This window comes from Coregonus lavaretus (assembly GCF_964263955.1).
Source record: "Coregonus lavaretus genome assembly, chromosome: 3".
NCBI classification, from domain to species: Eukaryota; Metazoa; Chordata; class Actinopteri; order Salmoniformes; family Salmonidae; genus Coregonus; species Coregonus lavaretus.
The window spans coordinates 35457949-35476093 of NC_139990.1; the positions used below are offsets into that span (position 1 = coordinate 35457949).

General features: G+C 42.6%; 1 protein-coding gene across 1 annotated transcript in view; it reads left to right on the forward strand.

Annotated features, from left to right (window-relative positions):
• Positions 1-5863: 5863 nt before the first annotated feature.
• Positions 5864-18145, forward strand: part of LOC311114247 (nuclear factor of activated T-cells, cytoplasmic 1-like) — a gene marked incomplete at both ends in the record, with an annotated part of 76411 nt that continues 64129 nt past the window's right edge. Inside the window, 4 exons of the mRNA XM_084157167.1 lie at positions 5864-5882; positions 10272-11313; positions 11496-11655; positions 16755-16957. Coding sequence (XP_084013293.1) covers positions 5864-5882; positions 10272-11313; positions 11496-11655; positions 16755-16957 — 1424 coding nt within the window. The remainder of the gene's footprint in view (positions 5883-10271; positions 11314-11495; positions 11656-16754; positions 16958-18145) is intronic.

Sequence of the window (18145 nt, forward strand, 5' to 3'; positions counted from 1 at the left end):
GGTAGGATATGTTACGAATTATAGATAGCTGGATAACGTAAACTGGGTTAGGGTGAAGGTTACAGTTAACTTTAGGAGTCAGGTTAAAGGGTTAGGGTTAGCTAAAAGGGTTAAAGTTATGGTTAGGGGAAGGGTTAGCTAACATGCTAAGTAGTTGCAAAGTAGCTAAAAAGTAGTGAGTAGTTGAAAAGTTTCTAAATGCTTAAGTTGTACGTAATGAGATTCAAACTCGCAACCTTTGGGTTGCTAGATGTTCGCATTATACACCCACCCATCCACCCGGACCACCCACCCTACTTTCGTTTTTGCCTTAAGTAACCATCTGTCTTATGTAACCATACCAAACATAAAACATCATACTAATTTGGTTATACCGGATTTACATTTACTATGTTACGTCTAGTCTATGAGACCAGGCTGCAACACAAGGGTCGTCATTCATAAGGATACTCTAATATACTCTATTGAAATGGGATCCCCTCCCCATGGGTGAGAGGAGCTATTACACTCTAAAAAGAAAAAAAATGCTGGGTTGTTTGGATGACCCATTTTTACACGAGTAGTTTTACTTTGGATGACCCATTTGCTGGGTTGCAGGCATTGGGTAACTTAGTTGGGTTGTTTTCTTTAAAAAGAGCAAGGTTGGGTTCATAGGAGGCTGGTGGGAGGAGCTATTGAAGAACGGGCACATTGTAATGGCTGGAATGGAATGGAATAGATGGAATGGTATCAAACACCGAACATATGGAAACCACATTTGACTCCTTCCATTATTCCCTTCCAGCCATTACAATGAGCCCGTCCTCCTATAGCTCCTACCACCAGCCTCCTCTGGTTGGGTTGTTAATGCTGGGTTATTGATGTTGGGTTATTGAGATATGACCCAGTCAGTGGGTTAATTCTCCCGCCAAATCTAGAAGATCAAAGTTATCTGGCAAGGTCCTAAATAAGGATTGGTTGCAGCTGTAGCAAGTCTACCAGACAGTTCAGTAGTCGCTGAGTGGAATTACCTTTTGACTGACAAATGGGCAAGGCGTTGTGGCTGACCAAAAGGCAAGCTAACATTACAAATTATCCATTCAGGTTAAATAAACCTAGCTATCATAATTACATATTATCTCAGTCATTGACAATTTTAGATAATGTTAACTTGCAAACGACCCCATGCATGCTAGCTCAAAAGTTTGCCAACTTTGCTGGCTAGCTAACTAGCAAGCTATTTTCCTGTGCTGCGTGTGGTAGCAACATTTTTTGTTGAAGTTTAGCTAGGTAGCTATTTCAATGCCTGTAGAAAGCTTGTCTTCTGTTAGCCTAACGTTAACATTACTGTGTGGTGCATTGTTTCACATCAGGTAGCTAGCTAGATAATTGTTCATCCAAGTTTAGGCTATACATTTTTGACTCGCCACTTAAACTATGTTAACTTTGTCTTTGTCACCCAGATACTAGAGGCTGCATGGCCCAGAGTGTTTCCCCCACCACCAGTGTACTGAGTGCAGGTAGCTACATATTGAAATGAAAGTTGTCTCAAATGTTCATCCACGTTTATCAATTTTGACTGTCCACTAACACCTTGTTATGTCTTTGTCCCCCAGATACTAAAGATTACGTGTTCCTGAGAGTGTTTCTCCCACCACCAGTGTAAGGAGTTGGAAAGAAGCCTGCCCACTCATTGAGGCCCGAAAGTCATATTGTAGCGTAAGTATACATGTGGAATTTTGAATACTGTAAACCAGAGGTGGGAAGTAACTAATTACAAATTATCTCGTTACTGTAATTTATTAGCTTTTCCAAGTACTTTAAAGTCAGTCATTTTACTTCTACTTGTGTAAAAGTTCATTAAACTAACAGTACTTCTACTTGAGTAAGATATTTCAGTACTCTTTCTACCACTGATTGTAATTTCTTTGAATGTTTAATATATTTTCAAATGTTAATAGTATATTAATACAGATGTCTTGTTGCAACTCATAAAATAAATGAACGTAGTTCCTACTGTACATTAATTTCCTCTCCCTTTTTCAATTTAATCCATGAGAACGACCATGTGTAACAACGTTCAGGAAACCTTAGTGAAATTTGCTAATTGTCAAGTTCAATGTTTTTATTTTAAAAGTCACTTTTTAAATTAGCTTATTTTACTTGAGTAGTTTTTTTACGAGCAGTTTTACTTCTACTTGAGTACATTTTCATTGAAGTAACAGTACTTTTACTTGAGTAGGATATTTCATTACTCTTCCCACCCCTGCTGTAAACCACACACGAAGTGGCTGGACTCAACTCAATGCATATTAACATCCTACACACAGCAATAGACTGTATAGGAGTGTAACATGTTCTGAACAATAGGAAATGCCACAATTTGTGTGTGCACGCATGGGCTTGTGCAAGAGTGTGATGAGCGTCTTGATTATTGTTCAACATTTTAATCATTCTCTAATCCTCAGGTTGGAACCAATATGGCTGAATATCTCTGCCAGGCGACCAAAAGAACAAGAGACCCAAACCCTTCGTTCTGACTCTCGGGGACAATCGCCTCTACTCCCTGGCATTCACCATCAGGCTCTGGAGCAGAAGACAGTTTCATTTATTTTTTTATATTTTTTTAACAAAATGTCATATTAATTTGTTTACTTTTCTTCAGCCCCATTCCTCAGCTTTAACTGGTAGGGCTGCTGTGATTTTCAAATTATGGATTGTGCTTCTAAAGTTTGTTTGTGTGTTCCTTATTTGTTATATTTTGCGTGACTTCATTTTGTAGCTGAAATTAATATCAGAAAAAATCTACAATTATCTACAATTTGTCATATGTCATTTTAAGAATGTTATAGACTGTGTAGTAATGTCTTAACATTGATTTGATATTGTTAGAATTATTTGTTCCTTTAAAAAATTAACAGATTCTGTAATAGAGGTGAAAACAAATAACCCACTGCTGGGTCAAAATAACCACATTTTTGGGAAAATCAAGTAACCAAACATGTTGGGTCATTCATGTAACCCAACAGTGCTGGGAGAAAATAACGCAATGCTGGGTCACAGAAATGACCCAAATTGGGTCATTATTGACCCAACATTTCTTTGTGTACATTTGGCGTTCACAGCGCATTGTTGAGTAGAGAAATAATTTGAGTGAAGTACCAGTATCATGACCTACTCTGAAAAGTGCAACTTCAACATCTGAATGAGGTGTAAATGTCTTCACACTGTCGATAGATAATGAAATTGGAGAACCATCAAGTTGTTGGCAAGCAGTGATGTGTTCTGAGAGACACCTGTCCAATTTCATTATCTATCGACAGTGTGAAGACATTGTATGGAGCAGCTGATTACGTAGCTGATTTGTAGAGATTCCCACTTCCAGAGATGGGTAGACTCTTAGAGAGTCACAATGTGATAGACAGCCCAAAGCGCTGAGATGTCCAGACCAGCCAAAGATAGCTGACTGAATTATGAGGTTGGATAACATTTTACATTTTAGTAGACGCTCTTATCCAGAGCGACTTACAGTTAGTGAATACATTCCCCGTGGGAAACGAACCCACAACCCTGGCGTTGCAAACGCCATGCTCTACCAACTGAACTACATCCCTGCCGGCCATTCCCTACCCTACCCCGGCCGGCTGCGACCGGGAGACTCATGGGCGGTGCACAATTGGATTCGAACCAGGATCTCTAGTGGCACAGCTAGCACTGCGATGGAGTGCCTTAGACCACTGCGCCACTCAGGAGACTTATACTGGATAAGTATACTGTACACCACCATAGATACTTCTCTATGGAAATAAGAAAAAAGGTTTAAGAAAATTCCCAGTGCCAAATTAATGGGTATGGCACTAACTTTATACGTCCCTTATACTGTTTGTAACTACAGATAATTATGGGTTTCTTGTCCAGCAGACATGCATTTAGTTGTTCAGTCAAAGGAAGTGGGAAAGTGATGATTTGCTCTTGCAAGTTCAGCAACATCCATTAGAAGATCAGAAGGAAGTCATCCAGTATGATGTTTGAAGATGCAGTAGCACCCATATTTATCTAGCTTCAAATCAGAGCCAAGCTAAGCTCGTGCATGTTTGGTTCAGATCACCTGGTCCTCATACTGTATTTGTATTTATTAGGGATCCCCATTAGCTGCTGCCAAGGCAGCAGCTACTCTTCCTGGGGTCCAAACATATTAAAGCATTTACATTACATAGAAAACAAAATATAAAACAGTACATTATATGACATGATTACACCACTACCTATCTACAATACAAAATGTTTAATACCACCACACAATAATATCACAATGTGTACGTATGCATGTGTCTATACCCTTGTGTGTGTCTCTTCACAGTCCCCGTTGTTCCATAAGGTGTATTTTTACCTGTTTTATAAATATGATTCTACTGCTTGCATCAGTTACCTGATGTGGAATAGAGTTCCACAATGTGTACGTATGCATGTGTCTATACCCTTGTGTGTGTCTCTTCACAGTCCCCATTGTTCCATAAGGTGTATTTTTACCTGTTTTTTAAAATCTGATTCTACTGCTTGCATCAGTTACCTGATGTGGGATAGAGTTCCATGTAGTCATGGCTCTGTATTCCTTCCTCCAGGAGAAAGTAAGCTTGTGCTCTTTAATGCAACTATTTAACTGAACTGACAAGCATCTGCTTGCTGTTATGCTATGTGATGAATGTCTGTATCGGGGTGAAAATGGCAGTGGTTTAATGTAAAACATTAGCCAGGATTAAGCTGCTTATAAATCTTGATTAAGAACATTCCTTCTATGGAATGTCACACTCCGTCATGCCATGAGCCATGACTGCTCAGACGTTGTCCATGATGCCAGAAGGAAGAGATGGAACGATGCTGGATGATTTATGACTAGCGGCAGGCAGGGTTTCGAATGACCAAGGTAGCTGGGGGAGTGAAAATAATAAAAGCATTGAAAATATTAACAAGGGTGTCCCCCTATTAATGTTTAATGTTGATCCTGCACACTGTTTTTAGAGCACTCCCAATAGACAAGCTTGTAAATATGTATATGATACTCTCATGGACACAATCAAGTATAAGGAAAGGACAGGGTGCATATATTTGATGTGGATGTATTTCCTGCTACTGCTTATTCATAAATAGATTTAAGGTCAACAAGATTTTGAAAGCTGATGCAGCTGTGGTACTGGACAATGGCATATCCACTATCTGATCTTTCTTCTCATTATCTTTACATCTAAATATTGCATAAAATGTTCCACTAGCCCGCATCGCTCTCTGAACTGCAACTGTACACTGCCAGCCCAACTAATCAACCACGTCTGAAAGCAGCTGGAAACCCCAGTGTGGAGAGAATCTAAATTAAACGCGTCTGTTGGTTGGTCAGACGTGGAGATGCGTCAATGTTCGAGTGGCGGTGGGCTCGCGCCGGAGGTGATCCCCGGGTTTATAATGCTGAGGAGCTCTCTGCAACCAAGCAGTGCGTCACACAGACCAAGATCAGCTAGGATTCCCTTTCACAAAATCAAGTCCAATATTTTAAATCAGGCACTAAAATAATATTTACTCTCAATCATAAACTGAATCCCGACACAGGGTTTTGATTTCTTTGCGCTATCCAATTGTATCCAAAAGTTTCTCACTCTGCAGATAGGATTTGTATTTTTCTTCGAGTCGCTTTTTAATTAATTTACATTTCTTTATTATTTCTCATTAAGGACATTTGTTATAGTTTCGAGGTTTGTTAGAATATAGGGAGAGAGCATCACCATCATCACTGGAGGGGAAAGCGCTGTTTTATGGATATTGGATAACACAGACCTGCGGGTGTCTTCAAAGTTCGATTTCAGACGTTCGGTTACCTTGTATGACAGAAAAAATGAAATCTGCTGAAGAGGGTGAGTAGGCTGTTGCTGTTACGTTTGAATGTCAGACTGTGTGTAAGAGTAATATAGCATTCATAAACGGTAATTCAATCGACATTTGAACAGATGCTTCTGCGTATTGGATAGCTGCCTGTCTTGTCTAGTGGCAACATTTTCTCCTCAGGTGTCAGTCAATGGGTTTATTCTCTGTTTAGATAGCCTCCTATTATACAGGTATGATAATGTAATGAAGCATACTGAATAATGAGATGATTTTTGATAGGCCACGTCATTGTTATCATATTCATGGTAGCTACTTACATTTTGAAATAAATATTTGGTTTCAGCAAAATGTTTATTTAAAGTACCTACTAACATTGTTTGTATTGAAATAAGAAATATGTTGAGATTGCCATAAGGAATGATTAACTTGAAACACATGGGTCTTTATTATGAGCTCGACATTATATTATGAGGTGCCTCTCCTATGAATAAGGAGTGGTGGGGTTGGCAGTAGTGGAACCAAAGCTCACATTCAAGAGGTTTACTCAAATTGGTAATCCATGCCTCACTGCATCTTCTTGCATGAGTAAACACACCCCATTTGAAGATACATTTACCCCAAATGTACAGTGTTTCAGTGTGCAAGTCTAGATTTACTACAATTTAATCAGAGAGCATGCACATAACTACCAGTGGTTCCCGTTGGTAAAGTGGCATCTTCAATGCGATCCATCAAGAATTTGCATAAAGACATTGCAATGCTGTGATGTTAAGGCTATTACATTGTGATTATGTTGTGGGAGTCATGCGGTGGTGCACTGATGTCATGTCTTTATGGTTGCCCCAGTAGTCTCTTAATTCACAGCAGACAGGAGCTCTGGCGACTGCATGCTGTCTGAGACTGGACTAGTCTTAAGAGCTGACAGTAGTAAGATTACTCAAATCCCTTTGCCCTTAACCACCCCTTCCCCCGTTCTCCTCTGTCTGTGCCACATGAGTAGTCAGTCTTTCTCTTATGCCCTTAAAAAAGGTAAACTCAGCTCCATCATTCATTGAATCAGATGGCTCATTCATCACAAAACCAACTGATATTGCCAACAACTTTAAAGATTTTTTTCATTGGCAAGATTAGCAAACTTAGGCATGACATGCCAGCAACAATTGCTGACACTACACATCCAAGTATATCTGACCAAATTATGAAAGACAAGCATTGTAATTTTGAATTCCGTAAGAGGTGAAAAAATTATTGTTGTCTATCAACAATGACAAGCCAAATTAAGGTTCATACGTCTAACAACTTGGGTGGAAAATTACTGAGGATAATAGCTGATGATATTGCCACTCCTATTTGCCATATTTTCAATGTAAGCCTACTAGAATGTGTGTGCCCCCAGGCTTGGAGGGAAGCAAAAGTAATTCCGCTACCTGGAAAATTGCAATTGGCTTAGAACAGGGCAGCACAGCTGGCCCTTGGATGTACACAGAGAGCTAATATGAATAATATGCATGTAGATCTCTCCTGGCTCAAAGTGGAGGAGAGATTGACTTCATCACTACTTGTGTTTATGAGAGGTGTTGACATGTTGGGTGCACCGAGCTGTCTGTTTGAGCTACTGGCGTACAGCTCGGTCACCCATGCATACCCCACAAGACATGCCACCAGAGGTCTCTTCACAGTCCCGAGTCGAGAACAGACTATGGGAGGCGCACAGTACTACATAGAGCCATGACTACATGGAACTCTATTCCACATCAAGTAACTGATGCAAGTAGTAAAATTAGATTTAAAAAACAGATACAAAAACACGTTATGGAACAGCGAGGACTGTGAAGCAACACAAACATAGGCGCAGACACATGCATACACACACACGATAACATTCGCACTATACACACACGTACACATGGATTTTTGTACTGTAGAGATGTGGTAGTGGTGGAGTAGGGGCCTGAGTGCACACAGTGTGTTGTGAATGTATTGTAATGTTTTTTTAATTGTATGAACCTTAATTTTGCTGGACCCCAGGAAGAGCAGATGCCTTGGCAGCAGCTAATGGGGATCCATAATAAATGCAAATACAAATACCCAGTGGGGGAGCTGGCATCTTGGCTGGCATCATGAGGCTCCCCTTTTGGGTAGAGCTTGCACATTTAGTCATGCAAGCAAACTAGCCATGTGGCACACACAGGTGATACATTTTCCTATAGCTTTTGAAAGTAAACTAGCCAACAAAAAGTATAGTATTTGGTTCCTCAATGTTTTGATTGCTGTGGTACAGTGAGGGAAAAAAGTATTTGATCCCCTGCTGATTTTGTACGTTTGCCCACTGACAAAGAAATGATCAGTCTATAATTTTAATGGTAGGGTTATTTGAACAGTGGGAGACAGAATAACAACAACAAAAATCCAGAAAAACGCATGTCAAAAATGTTATAAATTGATTTGCATTTTAATGAGGGAAATAAGTATTTGACCCCTCTCAATCAGAAAGATTTCTGGCTCCCAGGTGTCTTTTTATACAGGAAACGAGCTGAGATTGGGAGCACACTCTTAAAGGGAGTGCTCCTAATTTCAGTTTGTTACCTGTATAAAAGACACCTGTCCACAGAAGCAATCAATCAATCAGATTCCAAACTCTCCACCATGGCCAAGACCAAAGAGCTATCCAAGGATGTCAGGGACAAGATTGTAGACCTACACAAGGCTGGAATGGGCTACAAGACCATCGCCAAGCAGCTTGGTGAGAAGGTGACAACAGTTGGTGCGATTATTCGCAAATGGAAGAAACACAAAAGAACTGTCAATCTCCCTCGGCCTGGGGCTCCATGCAAGATCTCACCTCGTGGAGTTGCAATGATCATGAGAACGGTGAGGAATCAGCCCAGAAATACACGGGAGGATCTTGTCAATGATCTCAAGGCAGCTGGTACTATAGTCACCAAGAAAACAATTGGTAACACACTATGCCGTGAAGGACTGAAATCCTGCAGCGCCCGCAAGGTCCCCCTGCTCTAGAAAGCACATATACAGGCCCGTCTGAAGTTTGCCAATGAACATCTGAATGATTCAGAGGAGAACTGGGTGAAAGTGTTGTGGTCAGATGAGACCAAAATCGAGCTCTTTGGTATCAACTCAACTCGCCGTGTTTGGAGGAGGAGGAATGCTGCCTATGACCCCAAGATCACCATCCCCACCGTCAAACATGGAGGTGGAAACATTATGCTTTGGGGGTGTTTTTCTGCTAAGGGGACAGGACAACTTCACTGCATCAAAGGGACGATGGACGGGACCATGTACCGTCAGTTCTTGGGTGAGAACCTCCTTCCCTCAGCCAGGGCATTGAAAATGGGTCGTATATGGCTATTCCAGATGACAATGACCCAAAACTCACGGCCAAGGCAACAAAGGAGTGGCTCAAGAAGAAGCACATGAAGGTCCTGGAGTGGCCTAGACAGTCTCCAGACCTTAATCCCATAGAAAATCTGTGGAGGGAGCTGAAGGTTCAAGTTGCCAAACGTCAGGCTCGAAACCTTACTGACTTGGAGAAGATCTGCAAAGAGGAGTGGAACAAAATCCCTCCTGAGATGTGTGCAAACCTGGTGGCCAACTACAAGAAACGTCTGACCTCTGTGATTGCCAACAAGGGTTTTGCCACCAAGTATAAAGTCATGTTTTGCAGAGGGGTCAAATACTTATTTCCCTCATTAAAATGCAAATCAATTTATAACATTTTTGACATGCGTTTATTTTTATTTTTTGGTTGTTATTCTGTCTCTCACTGTTCAAATAAACCTACCATTAAAATTATAGACTGATCATGTCTTTGTCAGTGGGCAAATTTACAAAATCAGCAGGGGATCAAATACTTTCTTTCCTCACAGAGGCAATGTGAAATTTGAAAAAAGTTATAGTCTACATCTGCTTTCCAATTGGCTTATTCATCCCCCCTCCTCCCCCTGTAACTATTCTCCAGGTCATTGCTGTAAATGAGAACGCGTTCTCAGTCAACTTACCTGGTAAAATAAGGGTAAAATAAATAAATAAATTATGGCTTTGGTTATTTTTAGAGTGTAATTATTTTTGGCTCTTATTTTTATATATCTCACCTTAGTTATTTTGTGAAGGTTGTGGCTTTCAGGGCTGGTGTGTTGAACTGTGTGTTGGTGGTAGTTTTATTTCTGTGATTGGGGAAACCCATTTCGTTTTGAGTTCTCTGGTTTTGCTCTTATTTGGATACAGGAACATGTTTACTTTCTGGATCAGCGTGTAGATGCAGTTTACACTCCATCATGAGCAACACCATCGCAGCAGCATTCTTTGTAATTAACTGGCAACTGCAGTATGTGTTTGTGTGTGAGCCAATGAGAGTGTGTATGGACCATAATTCTAACTCATTCCATGTATTTGCTTTTCAGATGCATACAGCCACACCCCCAATGTCAGTCTCTCCCAGGGCAACCCCTGCCTGCCTTCCCAATACCACAGTCTCCAGTCTGGTTCCACCATCTCAGTCTCCATCAGCCAGCCTCCCAGCTACGGCGCCCACAACGACATGAGGACAGTGGGTTACTACTCGTCCCCTAGCATCTGTCCAAATGGGGCACCAGCCCTCGAGAGCCCTCGTATTGAGATCACAGCCTACGGGCAGTTTCCTGAGGACAAGGTTGAAGAGAGCAACAACCTTCCTGTGGCTAAACGGGTCAACTCCATCGTGACCCTGACGTTGCCCAACGCAGATGGCTACCGTGATCCCAGCTGCCTCAGCCCGGCCAGCAGTGTGTCGTCACGCAGCTGTCACTCCGAGGCCTCGTCCTACGAGTCAGGCTTCTCCTATAACTACGAAAATTCACCCCAGAACTCGCCTTGGCAGTCGCCCTGCGTCTCACCTAGGGGCTCCTCCTCTCTCGCCCTTCCAGGTGATGCTTGCGCCCATGCGGGCTCCCCCCGTCACTCCCCCTCCACCTCCCCCAGCACCAGTGTCACGGACGACAGCTGGATGGGCCAGCAGGGCTCCAGGCCCAACTCCCCTTGTGGTGGAAAGAGGAAATACAGCTTCAACGGAACCGCAACCTACAAGTACCCCTACTCCCCCAACCACTCCCCCGGGCCATCCCCTCACACCTCCCCACGCCTCAGCATCACAGGTGAGTCTTGGATGCCTAACAACACCAACCAGTACACCAACTCAGCCATAGTTGCAGCCATCAACGCTCTGACCACAGATGGTGTGGCAGACCTGGTGGAGGGCATCCCTCTAAAGGCCCGGAAGACTAGCCTGGAGCCTGGGGCAGTCAGCCTGAAGGTAGAGCCTGGAGGAGAGGAGCTCAGCTCCGCGGAGCTCTGTCAGGATGAGTACCCCTCCTCCCGCCTGCCCTTTAAGAAGGAGAACTACTGTGGGGGATTACTGGATGTGCCACCGCACCCATACTCATGGTCCAAGCTAAAGCAATATGTCAGGTAAGCTGAAGCAACACTTTGACTGACTGAAATAATATTAATTGTAAGGTTGACAGCTCCAAACAACTGAAAGTTATTGAGGTCAAAGTATAATCGACTCAGAAATATACAAGCAAAGCATTGACAATCTGCAGTTGCATCTTGTTACACTGCAAACTTGAGATATACTCTCTCCACCTTAGCCCATCTCTGCCAGCCCTTGACTGGCAGCTGCCATCCAGCTCGGGGCCGTACAGCCTGCAGATCGAGGTGCAGCCCAAATCTCACCACCGTGCCCACTACGAGACCGAAGGGAGCAGAGGGCCAGTCAAGGCTCTGGCAGGAGGACACCCTGTGGTGCAGGTCTGCTATCCTCCTTATACTCACATACCATACTCTAATATAGACTTGTCTGGATGTAATACTATTAGCCCCATCACTTCTCGGCTTACCACTTTCTCCGACCTACAGTGAGCTCCAAACGTATTGGGAAAGTAAAAATGTTTTTGTGCATTTGCTGTTTGTTTTGGTTGTGTTTCAGATTATTTTGTGCCCAATAGAAATTAATGGTAAATAATGTATTGTGTCATTTTGAAGTCACTTTTATTGTAAATAAGAATAATATATCTTTCTAAACACTTCTACATTAATGTGGATGCTACCATGATTACGCATAATCCTGAATGAATCATGAATAATGATGAGGGAGAAAGTTACAGAAGCACAAATATCATACCCCCAAGACATTCTAACCTCTCACCATTACAATAACAGGGAGGTTAGCATTGTTTTGGGGGTGGGTATGATATTTGTGCATCTGTAACTTTCTCACTCATCATTATCCACGATACATTCAGGATTATCCGTAATCATGGTAGCATCCACATGAATGTATAAGTGTTTAGAAACATATTCTATTCTTATTTACAAAAAATGTGACTCCAAAATGACACAATACATTATTTACAATTAATTTCTATTGGGCACAAATTATCTGAAACACAACCAAAACAGACAGCAAATGCATCCAATAAATGTGTAAAGTCACAAGCTTGATGTAGTCATTACGTGTTATGAATATGGGACCAAATACTTAACTTTTTACTACTTTAATACACATATAAGGGAATTTGTCCCAATACTTTTGGTCCTCTAAAATGGGGGGACTATGTACAAAGAGTGCTGTAATGTCTAAACAGTTCACCCGATATGGATGAAAATACCCTCAAATTAAAGCTGATAGTCTGCACTTAACCTCATAGTCATTGTATCATTTCAAATCCAAAGTGCTGGAGTACAGAGCCAAAACAACAACAAAAATTGTCACTGTCCCAATACTTTTGGAGCTCACTGTATTTCTCCGATCACTTTCTTTCCAACCTATTTATATCGCCAGCGCTTAAATAGATTAGTGGGTATGTGTTTTATCATTACACGACTGATGTTATTCGAAAGACGCCATAGTTCTGAATGAAATACCATAGGTATGCTATTAGACAGACCAGTCCGTTCAGTCAGTTCCTGTCCAGACGAGGGTGACTGAAACTTTTCCATTACGTCTCAAGTGCAGACAGACAGTCGCAAAGTGAGGTACTGTGGCCAGTAAAGCTTAGTCATGAGCTTAAACCACAGTAGCTTTGATGGTCGAATCAGAAGAAGTATTGAGTAATAGTAATTCTTGGACTACAAGGCCGGTCTTCCCAATCATTGTACCACATCACTGACTTGACTTCAACCTCTGAATAAACCACTGAGTCTACATTGAGAAGAGAAAGTAAGCCATCAAAGGTTTCAGCAGGAAAAGTTTGCATGTGATAAATAGTATCTGGACAGTTGAACTTCTCACATATCCTTGTGTGGTAACACCCCAAAGTTTGCAACCACCCTGAGATTCTAACCAGGAAGGCTACAGTGGGGCTGAATGGGAACCTGAGAACGTAGCTAGCTAAGCATGTTGTATGATCCTGTGTGTCTAAACACCAGAATGCACATCTGTACTGGGTAGCATGTTTTTCTCTGTGATTAGGTGCTAATGATTTAATGACATGGGGTCTGGGTTACTTTCATCATGAAATAGTGTGTTCTTTCAAAACCTCCTCCTCCCTCCCCTCCCCTCCCCTCCTCTTCCCTCCCTCCACCAGCTTCCGACCAAACACACAGGCTTCCCTTTGTTTAGGAAAGTTCCCGTCTGTAATGCTGACATCATCAATAGTGGTGTCCTGTGGAGGCGGCCAGGCCAGGCCGGGCTCAAACCACACACGTTTCTGGCAGCCTGATGGAGATGTTAGAAGGAGCTTAAGGCCACTCAATCTCTCGCTAGCTTCCTGATTACATGGTACACTGTGGGTTGTGAGGCTGTGGACACTGGCTGACTGGCCCTTCTCTCTGGCTCTTCCTCTGAGTTAAACCTTGCCCAAACTGTACAGAGTTTGTTCTCGAAGCCGCTCTGGTTCCCTCCATGTCGAGCACAGCTAAGCCTGGTGTTTTCTGTTCTTTTTGAATGCCACGGCTGCTGCTGCTGCAGACCACACGCGCCATTATGCAGATGGCAGACTGAGTTATGCGCTCCTAAAGGACTGTGTGCGCTCTTTACTACAGTTATGTCCTGGGTTTTAGGCTTAGCTTTCATAGCTGGGTCCGAGGGAATACCCCATACTCAAGTCTGTGGGGGCTTTTATGGCGAAAATCATTAAGTGATGTAAAATAAAGTGAGTGAAAATATCTAAAACTGGTGAAAGATAATACTGTAAATGTAACCACTGATATATTCATTTTTGATTAGCTAAATGTTGATTTTCTTGATCAAACTATGAACGTCATGTAACCATGCTATTTTAAATTACATATATATTTTTTTGATGTGTTCAAGAAAACGAAATTGGAGGTCATGTGAACCATATTTTCAAAAGCATGATAGGACGAGACTGTGAAGTCAGCTGGAGGGGTGGAGAGAAAGAGAGAGAGGGTGCCCCTGTTGCCCTCTTCCCTCTCTCCCTCCTTTTTTTTATCTCTCTCTGGTGCCATGAGCGGCCAGTCTTGACATTCCTCTAGTGGGTGATAATACGATCTAGGGAGGGGAGACTGCACTGCCTGTGCTGAAACAAGCTACAGTACCTCTCACTCCATCACACACTCCCTACAGCCTAAATAAACAGCATTGCTAGGCAGTAACCCATTTCCTTACATAAATAGACAGAGCTTTTGCAGGCTCTTAACCCTCAAAGGGATCTACCTCTAAATGGCATGTTATGCTTACTGCTTTCCCAACCTAAGCCTAGTTAGCGACCCTGTCCTCGTCCTCCAGTGGTGGTTGTTATAGGGAGCTCCATAGTTAGGGATGTGGTAGCCGCGGAAGCTAGGGCCCACTGCTTCCCTGGAGCCCATGCTCGTGACATTCATCAACAGGTCCCCACTGTGATGGAGAAGCACCCAAATGCTTACACAGTGTAGTCATTCATGTTGGTACAAACAACATCAATCTTCACAAATCAAAGCAATTTGAAGATTACTTTAGAAGGCTTACAGACAGGCTAAAGGAGACAGAGAAGCGTTTTTTCATTTCCGGGCCTCTACCAACAATAGGTCACGGAATGGAACACTTTAGTCGTCTCCTCTGGCTACACTACTGGCTTAAATCCTACTGTTCCTCAATGGATTTGGAGTACATTGACAATTTGGACTACTTTTGGGAGAACCCCAGTTTTACAAGAGGGATGGCTTGCATCCAAATAGGAAAGGGGCAAAAGTAATCTTCTATTCCCACTATTTCACAGTGTTATCATCGTACTGCTACAGATAACCATATTCCCAGGGGTATTGTCAGTAATAATCTTGTGACCATAAAATTGAATTCCACTGTTAGCTCTGTTACTGTTCGCCCAATTGGGAAGCCCACTGTGGTAAACTCGTCCAGTGCTCATACTTCAAATACCATAAATATGGATTTCAAAATGCGTAGAGGGCTTGGGCTGTTACATATCAGCGTGCAAAGTTTGATGTCAAAGATGGACCTTCTCGATATCTGGGTGCATGACACGAGCCCAGATATTTTGGTTCTCACAGAGACTTGGCTAAATGACTCGATCCCAAATAAGAACATTGACATTGCTGATTACAACATCTTCAGGTGTGACAGACTGAAAAAGGGGGGAGGGGTGGCTATATATGTGAAATCATCTACTCTAAATATCACTATCCCCCCCAAAAATAGTTTTTGGTTATAGATGTGGCCATAAGCCAAAATATGTTACAACCTGTTATGTCATCTGAATTAGTCGTTTTGGGGGATTTTAATTTAGATTGGCTTACCCCTCTTAAATTGCTTGTAAATATTGTATGTTTTTATTGCATAGAATGATTGTGTACAGAGTGCTCTTGAAAAATAGGTCTTGATCTCAGTAGGATTCCCTGTTTAAATAAATACAAATACAAATTATGGTAACTCCTTTTTAAGTTCATGCGGAAAGTAGACTACAGTCACTCAATGGCTTTGCTGCCTTTCCTTCTTTTTTTTTACTATGTCAGTCTGACCCCCCATGCCAAGTTTTTTCTGCTAATGCCTCCACTGTCATAGCGTACAGATAACATACATAGCGCCACACTCTGTGTCGGTGGTAGTCTCTACTATCAGGTTTCAGAGTGGGTTTTAGGCTCCATGCCGTCGCTCGGCTTTCTGGGTGGCTGTCAAGCAACACCTATGGAGGTCTGGGATTCTTTAAGAACCGTTTTGGACTGCAGCCGTTCTGAATCCTGTTCAATTAAATAATTCTGTGATCGTCTCGCTGATAAAAAGTTAACTCCGTCCACCGCTACAAAAATGTATCCCTGACCTTGATCAATGAGAGCAATGTGTAAGCGACATGGATTACGTCCCAAATGGCCCCCTATTCTCTATATAGTGCACTATTTTTGACCAGGGCCCACTGCACTACTGTTGACTAGAGTCCATAGGGCTCTGGTCAAAAGAAGTGTACTATGTAGGGAATAGGATGCCATTTGGGACGCGGCCATAACCTTTAGTTCACTATAACCCAGGCTTAGTCCTGTCAGCAGGGTAAACTACCCTGTGAAATCACAGGGCCGTTTGTCTCAGATGGTTAACTGGCTCTTGGGCAGCCAGCGGAACGCTGGGGATGGAGCTTCTGTAATTTCATGCTGTATCGCAGCCCATCAGTACTGACAGGGACTGACATGAATGGAGGAAAGATGTGTATGGGTTGTTGGCCTTGGATAAAGAAAGAGTGAGGAGAAAAATGGTAACTGTGTTTGAAAGGTATCCCTGAGGTTTTTAACACGTTGTCAGGAGTTGAGTGTGTGGGGGGATACTTTGTTTTTGACTAGACATAAGTTGTTTCTTATCTATTAACATTGTCAAACAAATTCCTATTAGCCATTGTTGATTGGCAATAAGTTATTAATTGAATTACATTTAATGGAATGTAATCTCTGTCTTTTCCCTCCAGCTCCACGGCTACATGGAGAGTGAGCCCCTGACCCTGCAGCTGTTCATTGGTACGGCAGACGACCGTCTCCTGCGGCCCCATGCCTTCTACCAGGTCCACCGCATCACCGGCAAGACCGTCTCCACTCCCAGCCATGAGGCACTGCAGTCCAACACCAAGGTGCTGGAGATTCCACTGCTGCCCGAGAACAACATGCGTGCCATGTGAGTATTGTGTGTGTGTATTCGTCTCTGTGTCTGTCTTTTTGTTGTGCCAAATCAGTCAGTCAGACATTTATGCTCCTCCTCAAGCAACTCAAATGATGAGTGAACATCTGTAGAGTTATGTCCATGACGGCTGATCAGCACCAGCTTGAGTGCGTCTGTCTGTGTGTGTGTTTGTGTTTGTGTGGACTGGATCACCCCTCTGTACAGATGGATTGGTTTCCCATTGCATGGTATAATAAGCCCTGGAGCTCATATTACAGGGGGAACCTCAAAGCCGTTAACATGAAACTGGGGTCTGTCTAGGCTCCAGGCGGTAGCAGCCTGCTAGACTCAACACTTAAACGGATGTTATAGAACCATTTTCAGTAGTCTTTCTGGAGAACACACCTTAAAGTGATGTTTGTATAAGCAAGGGCATTCTTGGGGTTAAACATTCCCATGCATTCCCATGTGACTTTGTATATTTTGTACAAGTAAAATAATATATCACAAGCATTAATTCATCGTGATCTGGGAAGTTACCAGTAATAGCATGTCATAAATTATGGTAAAGTATTAATCAACTTAATACTTTATACGGCACCAATGCTGACGACTTAATTTGACTTGGTTAGAGATCAATTAATTCAATGCTTTTGTTACCAATGACCGACTACACTCCAAAAGCCAAACACTCTTACATGGGTTGCATAGGGTTCAATGGAGAAAGGTTTTTCCTCCTGAGATTGGCAATGAGTTGAACCCTTGGCACAGTTGACTGAGACTTTGTTGTGTCCCAAATGGCACCCTATTCCCCATAGGCGCTGGTCAAAAGTAGTGCACTATATAGGGTATAGGTGCCATTTGGGACACAACCTTCTTTTCAGGCGTTGAATAGTGACGCTTCAGTAGCCTCAGCCTGTGCTTTGTTCACTCATCACACCCCAAGCTGTCTGGCTGTAGGCGGAGGGAGAGCTGAACAGCTGGGGTCCTTAGCCTCAACACCTGATTGCCTCACCAGCGAAGCAGCAAAGAATGTTCGGGAGTGTTCAGTTAGTGTAAAAGTTGACATGAACTACATTATAAGGAATGTAGAGTTGAGGAGCACTGCCATGGAAAAACACAAATTTGTTTGGAAAGGCTAACGCCATGAAAGTCTGAAATTTTAGAAGTGAGTGCACAGCATAAACACGAGGGAGGGAGGGG